This window comes from Nyctibius grandis, chromosome 1, assembly GCF_013368605.1.
Source record: "Nyctibius grandis isolate bNycGra1 chromosome 1, bNycGra1.pri, whole genome shotgun sequence".
In the NCBI taxonomy this organism is placed as follows: Eukaryota; Metazoa; Chordata; class Aves; order Nyctibiiformes; family Nyctibiidae; genus Nyctibius; species Nyctibius grandis.
This window is the reverse complement of record NC_090658.1, coordinates 71906246-71919410: the sequence shown is the minus strand read 5'-3', so window position 1 is coordinate 71919410 and position 13165 is coordinate 71906246. Positions and strand designations below refer to the sequence as shown.

At 38.2% G+C, this 13165-nt stretch overlaps 1 protein-coding gene across 21 annotated transcripts in view; it reads right to left on the bottom strand.

Annotated features, from left to right (window-relative positions):
- TRDN (triadin) overlaps positions 1-13165 on the bottom strand; it is a 254540-nt gene that overhangs the window by 193357 nt on the left and 48018 nt on the right. For 20 of the 21 annotated variants that reach the window (XM_068416426.1, XM_068416449.1, XM_068416442.1 and 17 more), the window contains 2 exons: positions 10030-10167; positions 8119-8145 (listed from right to left, as the gene is read on the bottom strand). In XM_068416426.1, the coding sequence (XP_068272527.1) occupies positions 8119-8145; positions 10030-10167 (165 nt within the window). The remainder of the gene's footprint in view (positions 1-8118; positions 8146-10029; positions 10168-13165) is intronic. The other variant, XM_068416582.1, reaches the window with a different exon arrangement.

The window sequence follows — 13165 nt, the reverse complement described above, 5'->3', positions numbered from 1 at the left end:
AACAAAAAAAAAATAACCACAAGAAACCCCAAACCTAACGAATCAGAGATAGAGCCATGTGATCAAAACCAGGTTTTTCTTTTCTTCTCCTTCTGTGGAAAGTAAAATTGTCTTGACATGTTTCTCTTTATGGATTCCAGCCTGCAAACTTGTTATTGGACCAGTTTTAAATTATGTTTTTCATAATCAATTTTATCAGAGCCTGCATTTAATTGAATGTCATTTTATGCAGATGAAATGCAGACAAATATTGTAGACCTCTAAGTAGAGCAAAATGACATACAGTAATACATAAAATATCTAATCTTGATTAGCATCAAAGAAATCTTTTTGCATATAAATCTATTCAATAGGGGTGGTTTTTTTTTGGTGAAAGAGGGAAAAAATAGAATAAAGAAATCGCAAGACTAACCACATCTCCTCTGCTCAGCTTTAAAAAACACCAACTCTGCAGATCCTACCTTAATGTATTAGTCTGCAAATATATAGTCCTATAAATTCTATCACTTCTAGATTCAACTGATTTTTTTAGGGGCTTGGCATGCAGAAGAGTGATACTGTTGCTGTGGGTCATGAGCATGGGACTCCACTTTCTATATCCTCTCCTTGGCACCGCAGTAGCTGTGAAGGGTTTTGAGTTCTCTCAGAAACATGCAGGACCCCCAGTTTTGGTGCTGTGGGTTTAACGGAGTTTTGGATGACCCTCTCTCTTACCAGGTGAGGCATTTGCTCTGTCTCAGGCACAGCAGGCTCCCAGCCAGGGGGACAGCTACCTAACACTCCCCTCTTCTTGTAGAGTGAGAACCTCCCCAATGGTCCACTGCTGGGGCACAAACGAAGATTTCCACCGAGATAACATGGATAGCTTCGCTTAAGGTTTCCCCTGATTTAAGAGGGTAGCTTAAACAGCTGCAGACCTCTGTGCTGCTATACTTCTGCCCAGGATTCCTGCTAGCCTTGTGGTTCAAAGTTCTGTGTATATCTTTTGAAAGACAGCTGGCAAGTTTGGAATAAAATGTTTCAACTCAAGTTGAAACCCAATCACTATTCTTCAACAGACAAAAGAACTATAACTGAACATCCCTATTCCCTAGTGGTATATAAATTTGTTTCATCTGGATAATATGGAAAATATTTTCTTTACATTATAAAATGCTATTTTATAGTGGATATGCTATTACTGAATTGAACAGAGTAAGTAAAACAAGATGAAATTGTTAAAAGAATATTAATAACAGAAATGGATGCCACAAAAATGCACAATGCAAAAAATACATATCTGGAAAAGCAGTTTAACGTCTAAGAATTAAATCAGTCAATGATTTTCATAGCTTTACACAAAGCTATGCAAAATGCTTTGCGGTAAAATGTAGCCTAGGGAGAGTGAAAGCCTTTTAGAGAGATCTATAATAGCAACTCTTACACAGAAAAGTGAACGTTACCATATGGCAACATAAAAGAAACTGAATTCAGAAGGCATTACCACTACAAATAGATATATGCTTTAGGGATGAATGGAACTGCGTAATTAATTTCTAAGGCACACATGTAACAACCACACTGGCAGCTCAGTTTTCAGATTATATCTATGGTACTCTGAATTTCTTTAGTCCATTTCAATTATTTTTGGTTGGAAACTGTATTCGGAACATGAATGTTACCTCCAGAAAACCCACTTGTTTTCTTTATTTTTCCGAATTTGTTTTCCTGTATAACAAAAGGACTTCTAAATGATAAAAGACGATGTTCTAATTTCAGTATTCTGCCCAGAAATAGTTGTCTTGTTAGTTAACAATGTGAATTTTTCCAGATATTCTTCTGATATAAACTATAGTAATAACAAATGATTATTTACATATAACTTAGAGTTATTTAAACTTTAGAAAATCCTTTTAGTAAAGAATTTTAAAGGTAAGAATCTTAATGGGCACCTGGTGACATTTTAAACATCCTAAGGTACTCTGGTATTCACCAGCTACCCCATAAGGGTGCACTTCTCCCATAGGTCCTGTGTCATTACTGTCAGTCCCATGCTACATCTGAGACTGTGTGGTATCTAAAATGGCACTAGTCAGCTATGTTTATTCACCTGAATCAGATATCTGAGTAGGACTAATTATTAATCACATGGGAATTTGGGAAAGAATAATGTCTTCTTCAAAATCTTGTTATGAAACCTAACTTCTTCCAGCAGCTTACTGCCATGGTGGTTTTGTTCCCTAACATTAAAGTACATACTGTCTGTAGCTGTGGGTTCATGGGAAGTCATAGAGTCATAGAGTCATAGAATATCTCGAGTTAGAAGGGACCCATAAGGACCATCAAGTCCAACTCCCTGTTCCTCGCAGAACTACCTAAAACTAAACCACATGACTAAGAGCGTCGTCCAGATGCACCTTGAACTCTGACAGGCTTGGTGCCATGACCACTTTCTTGGGGAGCCTGTTCCAGTGACTGACCACTCTCAGTGAAGAACCTTTTCCTAATGTCCAACCTGAACTTCCCCTGACACAGCTTCAGTCCATTTCCTCATGTCCTATCGCTGGTCAACTACACTGGAGATACCTCTTTAAAATACTAGATATGCACGTTCTTTGAATAGGTGAAGGTGCTAGATGGATTACAGCCACGCAAGAACTGTGTCCCTGTTGAATTCAGTGACACCATGGCTCAGGGAGTCCCTGACTGGGGTAAATGTCTACAGTATGAAGAACTGTTTTGGAAAATTATCACTATATTTTTAACAATTCTTATACCCTTCCTGAAGCATTTGCATTGGTCATTCTTGGGCAGCAATAAGGACTTCTGTCCCATCCACCGGGTGAACTGGGCTTTTGCTCTCGTCGTATATAACCATTCTTATGTACGTAATAGATAAAAACAATCTGACACATTATAAATTGAAGGACTAAAACCTTAAATATTTGTTGGTATGTTTTTCCCTACCCTGTCTGAATACCCAAAACAGTTCTTTTTAGGCTTATACAGGCCATAATATCAAAACCAATTTCAAATCCAAATTAGCAAATTCTCTACCAGTCTTCTCTAAGCAGCTTGTTCCTACCTCTCCCCTTTCCCAGGCAAATCTGTTGCAGGTGTTTGCTTGATCACTCTTAAAAGGAATTGTAGGAAAATATCTGGTCTGAGAACCTTTATTTTTGGGAGCATTTTTTTTGTTGTTGGTGGTGCAGATTAATACCCAGATCTGAACTAACAGTTTGTGCTGAATAAATTCTGATTGTCTTAACTTTGGGGGGGTTAATGGGAGTGAGTTTCTGGAGACAGGTCTGGAGGAACTGCACCTTGTCCTGAGCTGCTGAGGATAAATCACTGTAACCAACTGTATCCTTAGAAGTTGCCACATCTTTTAAGAAGAGCGTGATGTGTATGTCTTCAGCATATTAATAACCAGCCTAATACTCAGGCAACCATGTTCTCATTTAATTGAAGACAGAAGGATAAGGTGCTTTGCTGAAAAGTTTGTTTGTCATTAACAAAGTTTCTTGCAACCTGCAACAGAGATTTCTGTTGTTTGTGGCTTCTTGTTTTAATCTATGATTTGTTAACTGCATTTTTCTAAAAAAAAGTTTTACAGACAAGTAAGGAGAATAGGATCTTTTCATATAACTGTTTTATACATCTTTCTATCTATCTCATACATAGGCTAACTCACATAAATTTAGAGGTCCATCTCTACTTCAAGGAAATCAAGTTTCTTTTGATTGTTGATATAGAATAATCTTATGGCAATAAAGACCTATTTGGTAGCACAGAGATGGTAACAGTGCCATGACAGTGCTTTATTTCTTACTCTGCTTTCTAAGTTCATTGTATTTATTGAAATGAAAATTACTTACATAGTGACTTATGTGTGGGCAGGGGAGGTGTGTGAAAGGGAGTTCAAGAGAGAGCAAGAGAAAGAGATAGACAGAGAGACAAAGAAAGGATTTAATCTAAGCCCAAAAATAAAATCAAGGAAGGATATCTTACAAAAACAGTTTACTAAACTTCAAAGTATAAAGTAAAAAAATAAATAATTCTGTCCTTAGATTCTTTTTCAAAGGTTTCCAACAACTTACTCCTAAGACCGTAGACCAGATTCATGTTTCCCAGCCAGAATGCATCAACTGTTTTGAAGCAGAAGATGCTACTTTAACATACAAAGCCCACTGCTACATGTGCACAGCTTGTCAGACGTGCTCTGGCTAGATAAATGAGGAATCCATATTCAGATTTTAGATTTTTAGTTACCCGTATGTAAACTGGAGTGAAGTTCCACGACAGTTTAATAATGACATTTTTAACCACGGATGACAATGCTGAAGTGTCTGCGCTTGCCTATATTTTACAGATCATTATTTCCAATTGTGTGCACCAGGTTTCTCAGCTCTTTTCCAAACTCACAACTGATGCCAGTAATGTCCACCAAAAAATAATACATATTTCTCTCTTTTTCTATAACAATATTTTCTAGTTAAAAGGACCAAAATATCAGAAAACATACAGCTGTCAAATAATTGGATTTGTCTCTAAAGGTTAAACTAACCCTGAAAAAATGAACAAGATTGTCAGTCACAACCATTGTTCTAGAAAGAAATGAATCCAAAAGACATTAAGCCTGCAAAAAGCTGTTATTGGGTTTCTCAATATCTTTTGTGAAAATGCTCTGTAGTTTTAGCATGTTGAGAATACGCATTGTTAAAGACTGTAAAGTCCTCTACAGAATAATCTTTCATTACCTCCACTGAAGAACACTTTTTTTTCTGGACAATATAAAAAGTTCACTCATTTCCAATTATTAAAGATAAATATTAGTAATAACACTTGGACTGGCAAAAATAATTGCAATAACAAAAGGCACTTGAGAGGTATTTTCATCCTTTCTAAAGGATTCTGAAACTGGTATTAGTCCTGTTGCATGTGCAAGCCCATTGTCATTATTGTACTTTTATTACCTTTTCTTTCAATTTCCATCTCTAGGAAGGTGATCTTTGCTTTCTTTGGGCTCGTAATTATCATCACACTTTTTTCTGCTTCCTTCATCACTACACAGTGTCCTTACCACTCCCCTTGAATATTTTTCAATATGTAGTTGTATTGTGGTACTAGCAATCGTCTTATTTTTTCAGTTACTATATTCCATTATAAAGTAAATTTTGTGCTAACATATTAACATTCATAAAATCTGCTAGTCAACAAAGCAAAAGATTGAAGGCTTGTCCTTACACCAAAAACAGGTATGGAGATTTTTCAAAAAATCTCAGCCTATTCATGAATACCACAATAACTGTAGGTTAGATCCAACACAAATTCTTAAAAATCAGGCTCAGCGATCATACTGCATATTTCCAGGGTGAAATTTGAGAGAGGTTTCCTGTAAATGTGTGCAAAAAGTCAAAATGTTCATCTTCTGGAGACAGTAGTGGTGTACTGCACAATCTCACTGCGACACTTTTTTGTTTAGGATGTTCAAATGCCATGAGCCGCCTAAAGAAGGATAATTCACAAAGCTATAGATAACAATGCTGCACAGAATGGAAGGGACTCTGATGCAGAAATGGTCCTTTAAATCAAAGCAGAGAATACCCCATAGCCTAAAAATTTGGTTCTGTTTTTGTGGATCTAACTGCTAACATTTTAATATCCAAAAGACTGCACATTTGTATAGCTGGCCCTCCTTTAGGTCCAGCCCTAACAGCATTTACATGGGAAAAATCCCGGATGCAATGTCTTGTTTTGTTTTAGAAAGCTTTTCATTTGGAACTCTTATTTCTGGACCATAGACATGACAGCACACATTAGTTAGGAAAAGCTGCTCAGAGAGATGTGCACCTTGTGCTCAGAGGAACAGATCGTGATGTCTGTGAGAGTGCTACCTGCATGAGCTCCTCTGAGTCCTCGCCTCACCTCCCAGGGCTTTGCCTTCTGTGCTCATGAGCTTTAGCCCTGGGAGCAAATTTCGCTATGCCTAAGCAAAAAAAGCTGTTGACTCTAGACTTTTTATCATAGAGCTCTCGGAAAACTTCTGTATAGGCTTAGACCCAGGCAATTCAGCTCCTTGATGTTTACACAATTTTAAGAGAAAGTCTGCAAAGAGAGACAGTAGCAGCTCTGAGGAGCGCACAGCTTCCTGTCACTGAGCAGACGTGCAATACTCTGCACTGGCCTTTCTAAGGGACTGGTGGCTTCACGCCACATATGTTGTATATCCGTAACCCAGAAAAAGAGGTGATAAAATCAAGTATAATCAAGGCCAGATCCTAGCTGCCAGGATGAAATGGAGACCTCCGGTCATCTGGAGATGGTAACAAGTTATTTGAGGATGCTGCTATGTGAAAGCTTACAGCTATACCCCGAAAGGATTTTAGACCACTTTTTTCATCAGCCCTAGTCAAGAAAAACTTGTTGCGGGGAAACAAGGATGGGACTCCTTATCCTCTGAAAGACGGTGGGAAAGATCTTGAGCACACATCCAGGAAGTGGAAAACCCCACTCAAAATCTGTTTTATACCTCAGGCAGATGAAGGATGTTTGAATTTGGGCCCTTTCATATCTGTGTGTATGAGTTATCCTGTAAGATAACAGCTCCAGAGGAATCACCAGCTCCTTGCCAATTTCCTTCACCCCAAAGATAGAAGACTTTCTCAGACATTTTTCTCCAGAGCAGGGTTGTGAGCTTTAAATACTGAGAAAAATATTTCAAGCTGACAGTTAGATACTCAGCTCCTTGGATGGAAGACTTTTAGGTCAAATCAATCATCTCACCCCTAAACTGACTAATTTAAGCAGCTTCCAGTTTATTCTGAAGCTTCTCTGAATTCTATTTCTACAGCCTAGTGTCCCAATGTGAAGTGTAAGGGATGAGTATGTCACTGATTTCCAAAGAAACTGGCACTGCAATGCTGAGCATAGTGTTGTCCATAACGTTTTTATAGATTAAGCCTTCCCAGTAATGAAGTACCTCTGCAGTACTCCCAGACTGGTCAGCTACCCTGGCCCACGGTGAATAGACGCCTTCTACCCACGTCCTTGGAATCCCTGCCAGCAACACGCTACAGCTTCAGACTCTGCACTCACTGCAAAACTAACAATATATTTCTCTCTTTGGGAGAAGAGATGGGGCAATGTTGAGCCCTTTTGAGATTCTTACAGATGGCGTAAAGACATGGAATGTTTTCCTACACTGACTATAAGTTTTCTTCAGTCCTAACATGAAGGATGATCCATAGAATTGGTCCTGGTCTTCAGTTCCTTGGAGGTCCTATTGAGACTGACAAAATGTGTCATTAAATAGAAGCCTGATCCAGTTCCAATTAACTTCAGAGAAAACTCGATTGTAATCTCAGCACCAACTGGGGTGATAGATTCTTCAATATGGGCATTTACCTATTGAGAATTACCGAATTCAGATCACACAGGACTGGTTACACATCTTATTATCAAGCTGTGCTCAGTTTGGAGAAAAAAGCACACCCTAGTTTTGAAAAGCTTTACATCTTATCACCGATATCTCAAGCCTTCTAATACATTTTCATTTTGATTTAATAGAAGTTGAACTTAAGTTTTATGTTTCAGCACAACAATTTTCATGTCTGAAAAGATTTATATTATAAATCCTACTTGCTTCACTTGTCTGCTCTAAAAATTCAATGATAACTAAGTAATTTTTAGAAGATTCAGAAGTAGTCCTTTTTTAGGGTTCTGCATTCGCACAAGGTAAAATGCTTTTACAACACCTCACCATTATTTCTCACTAAATATTCTTTCTATATTATTATTTCTATCCAGACATACGCATAAGTCATATTGGCATTATTAGGAGTCCTACATACAGGGCAAGGGTACAGATAATATTATTTCTGTAATTCTATTATTTTTTATGAACATTTTTCAGGTTTTCTGGGTAATAATGAAACTGTCAAGAATTCTTACAGAGCAGCAAAGAGTACAGCAAGTATTATTGCTCGAGTTTCTTATTTAATTATTTTGTTAAAGAACATCTTACATTGTTAGTAGGCTGACATGTAACTAATGACAGAATCTATATCATGGATATACTAGTTAATTCTTAAAATGGTTGCAAAACATTTGCCCTCTATAGTGAGCCAACTGACCAACCTTTTTTCAGGGAGGATTCCACTTCACCTAAACCAAGAGAAAAGAACAAACATCAGAGAAGAGATATCATAATTTAAAAAAAAATAATATTTTTTTCTCACATTGGCTCATTTTAATAAAAAAAAAAAATCTATTATTTATATGCTAAATGGAGAGCACTCTATTCTGAGATTTTAACTTTTTTCATAACACATCTCTCTTATCATAGAGGTTTTCCTGGGTCTGGGGTAGATAAATTCCATGTGCAATAGTAACCAAGGAAACACCCAAATCTATATTTGTGCTCGTGAATGTTAACTTGTGACAAATAAAATCAATTTGCTTGATTTTATGCATGTTTCCGTGTTTTAAGGAAAGGTCCAGCAGTTCCTTTTAGCTCCAAATAATAAAATGCGGGTTAGCAAGCTTGTAAATCTAGCAACACTTCCAGTGAAATCCAAGGCAAAAAATACTCAATTTCAGTGGAACTATGAGCATTTGATTGCTGTCATGTGTCACTCCACCTCCATGTGGGACAGGGAATTTAAAGGATTGAGCCTGGATGACTGTGGCAAGTGTGCAGCCCCAGCTGCACTGACTGCAGCACACAGTGGGCAGGGAGTTCACATGCATGCACTTTTTATGATATAATGCAGTAAGTTGCCTGCTGCCTTTTCACGTTCCTGATAGGTATTGATGAAATTCCGCTTGGGCCAAAGACTGGGACTGAGGTTTCCAAACACTTCTTAGTGAGCATTCAGATCTTGAATTTTTGTATGTCAGGTATTTTATGACCTTTCCTACTTGCATCCACACTTATCTACTCAAGTATTTGAAAGCTTGCAGGTGCTTTGGGAGCTATGAAATGGTAAAAATGAACACTTTTCAAATTCTAGCAAGCTCTGCATATTTCACTTTTTCTGTTTCTCAACCATATGAGAGATTGGCTTTCTGCTAGTTGTAAATCATATCTCAGAATAGGATGTTCAGTTCACAGACTCACATGTAGTAGCCTATATACTAGTATTCGCATAAGTTGCTAATATAAAAAGCTCATGCACACATTTAAGAGGTAGAAATTTGATATCTCAAGTTTATGAACAAACAGGTAGAAGTCGGTTTCAGTACATGTTGCTTTTTAGGTATATCCTGGTATAGCCAAATATAATGTAAAATAAACTACCGCAAAATGAAGATGTCACTCCTACACTCATTGCTTGTCACAATGACCAATATGATGTGACATGATGATCCACCACTGCTCTGCTCATACCAGGGAACTATTTTTTTAATAACAGAAGGATAGTTATTTCCAAACTTGAGATGGTAGCAGTTTACTTTCATTTATCAGATGATGTAAGATGAAGAATATTACTATAATGGCAGAACCATAATTTCTAGTAAACTGAAGCATTTGCAATATGCCATCCAAAATCCTCTTAGTTCAGCCAAAATGCTATTTTTTTCTTTCCTCTTTTTTTTTTTTTTGTTTCAATATATTGTCCTGTCATCAATATATCAAATAAAAAAGTTCTAAGTTTCTTGGTCTATCTTGTATATTTACCGGGTTTCTTTAGATTTTTGCTGCTTAAAAGAAAATAGCTATTGCCATTCTCTGAAGCAATATCCTGATGCATAGTTTGGTTGTGGCTTTGAAGCCTTGTATAAATTAGCGCTCTTTACTTCAAGATATACTAATGGTAATATTTAATTCTGACAGCTTTTCTGTAATGGTACATTAAACACGAGATGAAAGCTAACAAAGAGACCAATTTACTGATTAGAATAGCCAGTAGATGCTTTATTAGCAACAATGTTCACTTTTCATTTTGTTTGACCTTCTTGTCTGTGAGGTTAAAAGCTGAGTAAGCCAACATAAGGCATGTAAAACAGCAGTTAGAGCAGTTACAGAAGTCTTTACATTACAAATACCTTCATCACTGTCATCATCATCACTCCAAACGATGTCAGACAGTAAAGAAATAAAGCCATAAAGCCAATCAGTGGATTCTTCCAGTGTCTCATGAATGATTCTCAGTGGTTCTGTGCTGAGCTTGTTAACAGATTGTCCTGAATGCAGAGTTTAAAACAAAAGCGGTTTGAAAAAAAATACTCCTTCAGTGATTAAAGTTAATCTTAATTTTATACAGGACTAACTATACTACCTCCTTTAACAGAAACAAAGATTGTGAATGTTAATTTTTACTATACAAGGGTTTGAGGACAGCTCTCCTTCCTGTGCAAGACCGGTATAAACTGTATCCTACTGTACTTGCTGTTCACAGAGTGATTAAAGACCCAGTCGATAATTTGGTCTGATACTGGCCATGTTCTGGCTCTTCTTCTGAGGCTTGGCTGGGTAATAAATATAGATTTGATTCTACCTAATATTCATCCTTTTAGGTAATCATTTCCTTTCAGCCCAGTTTTTTTCTCTGGCCTGGGTCTTTTGCCTCCTGATGCCAGTTTAGGATTCACTGCCTTCTATGTCCCACTCCTCATGTCACATCTCCTCTTGAGCCCCCTCCTTTACACAAGTCCTGGCTGAGGATATTACTGAGACCTGGCTTAACCACACAGATGGGTCGTATCATTGCCATGGAGTACATGTAAGGGATGGGAAGATGAAAGCTGTGTATACTTGGGCCAAAATAAACCTGAGTCCAGAATGAAGGGTAATGCAAAGTCCAAATTGTGACGCAGAGACAGGTACTTTCAGACACGTACTCCTGTGTATCTGGTTCTTCTCTTACAACTTTTCTGGAGCTTCTTTCACATACACTTGCACACATCTGCATGCTTAACTAGTTCTTGTCTTACTGCTCCTGTAGGCACGTAAGCTGGCAAACAAGGAAGCTGTGCAGTTTAACGTGCTCCAGCTTCCTGGGACCTCTAATGGAAGTGAGGCCCCTGCTCCCCACTGTGTCCGCACCCAGGGAGAGCAACCATCTACAAGTATTCCCTTAAAGGCTTTTCCAATTGTGATTTCACCCAATTTCTTCCTACCCTGTTTATGCTGACATGATATTTCAGAGGAATTTTCCAGCCTCTGACAGCCTTCTGACCTTTCTGTCCAGCAAACTTTTATATTCTTGAAATCTGTACCAAACACTTCTTAGGAAGAGGGAAAACTCTCACTCAGTCTGTGTTGCTGTCCACTGTACTTGAAATGGCAGACTGAATGATTGCCCTGTCTGTGTGAAGGTTTCCTACAAATGTAGACAACTGAAGGTAGATCACAAATATAATTTGAGTTGTTGGCCTAGTCTTGTTCCTAGGAGTTTCAATAGAAATATATACACTGAATCTAACAGTATCATAATGGGAACTATGTCTCTGTTTACCACTATCTATCTTCTGTATGCAAGTATTTTAGTAGGAAGTTAAACACAAGTCTCTTCAGTACTACTTCTGGTTGCAGTGTTCTGACTCACAAGCCAAATCTTAGTGGTAATCAGAAGTAGTCTCACATGGACTTGCAGGTTACAAAGACAGGCAAAGTGCAGGCTTGAAGCAACTTCTCTGATGGCAGTATTATGAACAGTTATTTTCTAAAAGTGTTTTAATGAAATACACAAGTGGCTTTATTTGAAATATAAATGTATCACTAAATAATTCCTTTTATTTCTAATTAATTAATCTGAAACAGAAAAGACCAGGTTGATTTTCTATTATTTTGCATCTGTTTATTAATAATGTTGATCAAAGAAATATTTTGGCTAATTTTTTTTTAAGATTGTATTATACAGATATATGCTACTGAACAATCAGGCACATCAAATAAACTAATCATGTGCCATGATGAAATGACATAAATGCAAAGAAATATGTGTGATCTCTTAATTTAGTGTACTATTGTGTGCACTATGTATTCAGAAAGATTGAGCAGTATAACAGGGAATATTTACTTTGCTTATCATAAGGCATTTATTTATTTGCATTGGCCTCACGCATTGAGATGTAAAGATTTTATTTTTTCAACTAATTTTCCACAAATGCTCTTCTCAAGTGTTTACCAGGAGAATGAATACCTATGTTTAGGCTATTAAAAAATAAATCTGCAACCCGACCCCTGATGTCAGGTTTTGCACTTTATTCTAATCTAGATGTGCTAAGGAGACTAAGTGGACTAATAGAATGGACATGGCCAGAGGGGTCTTAGCATAACTGAGGTTTTGATTCACAAGCAGTGATGGTTTAACTTTGGACAGCTGCCTTGATTTCCACTCTGGCTATGCACCTACCCTTTACCCACTTAGGGATGGCTCAGTTGCCTTTACAGCCACAGGCTTCACAGCTGCAGGGACTACAGCTGTAAACTAAACAACAGTTGAGGGATCTCAACAGGTTGATCGATGGGCCAAGACTACCTGTATGAGGTTCAACAAGGCCTGCACTTGGGGCACAACAACCCCGTGCAATGCTACAAGCTTGTGGAAGAGTGGCTGGAAAGCTGACTGGTGGAAAAGGACCTGGGGGTGTTGATCGATGGCCAGCTGAATATGAGCCAGCAGTGTGCCCAGGTGGCCAAGAAGGCCAACAGCTTCCTGACTTGTATCAGAAATAGTACGGCCAGCAGGACTAGGGAAGTGATTATCCCCCTGTACTCGGCACTGGTGAGGTCGCACCTTGAATGCTGTGTTAAGTTTTGGGCTCCTGACTACAAGAAAGACATTGAGGTTCTGGAATGAGTCCAAAGAAGGGCAACAAAGCTGGTGAAGGGTCTGGAGACCAAGTCTTATGAGGAGCAGCTGAGGGAGCTGGGGTTGTTTAGTGTGGAGAAAAGGAGGCCGAGGGGAGACCTTATCGCTCTCTACAAGTACCTGAAAGGAGGTTATAGCAAGGCGGGTGTTAGTCTCTTCTCCCAGGTAACAAGTGATAGGATGAGAGCAAACGGCCTCAAGTTGTGCCAGGAGAGGTTTAGATTGGATATCAGGAAAAATTTCTTCACTGAAAGGGTTCTCAAGCAGTGGAACAGGCTGCCCAGGGAAGTGGTGGAGTCAGCATCCCTGGAGGTATTTAAAAGACATATAGATGTGGTGCTTAGGGATATGGTTTAGTGATGGAC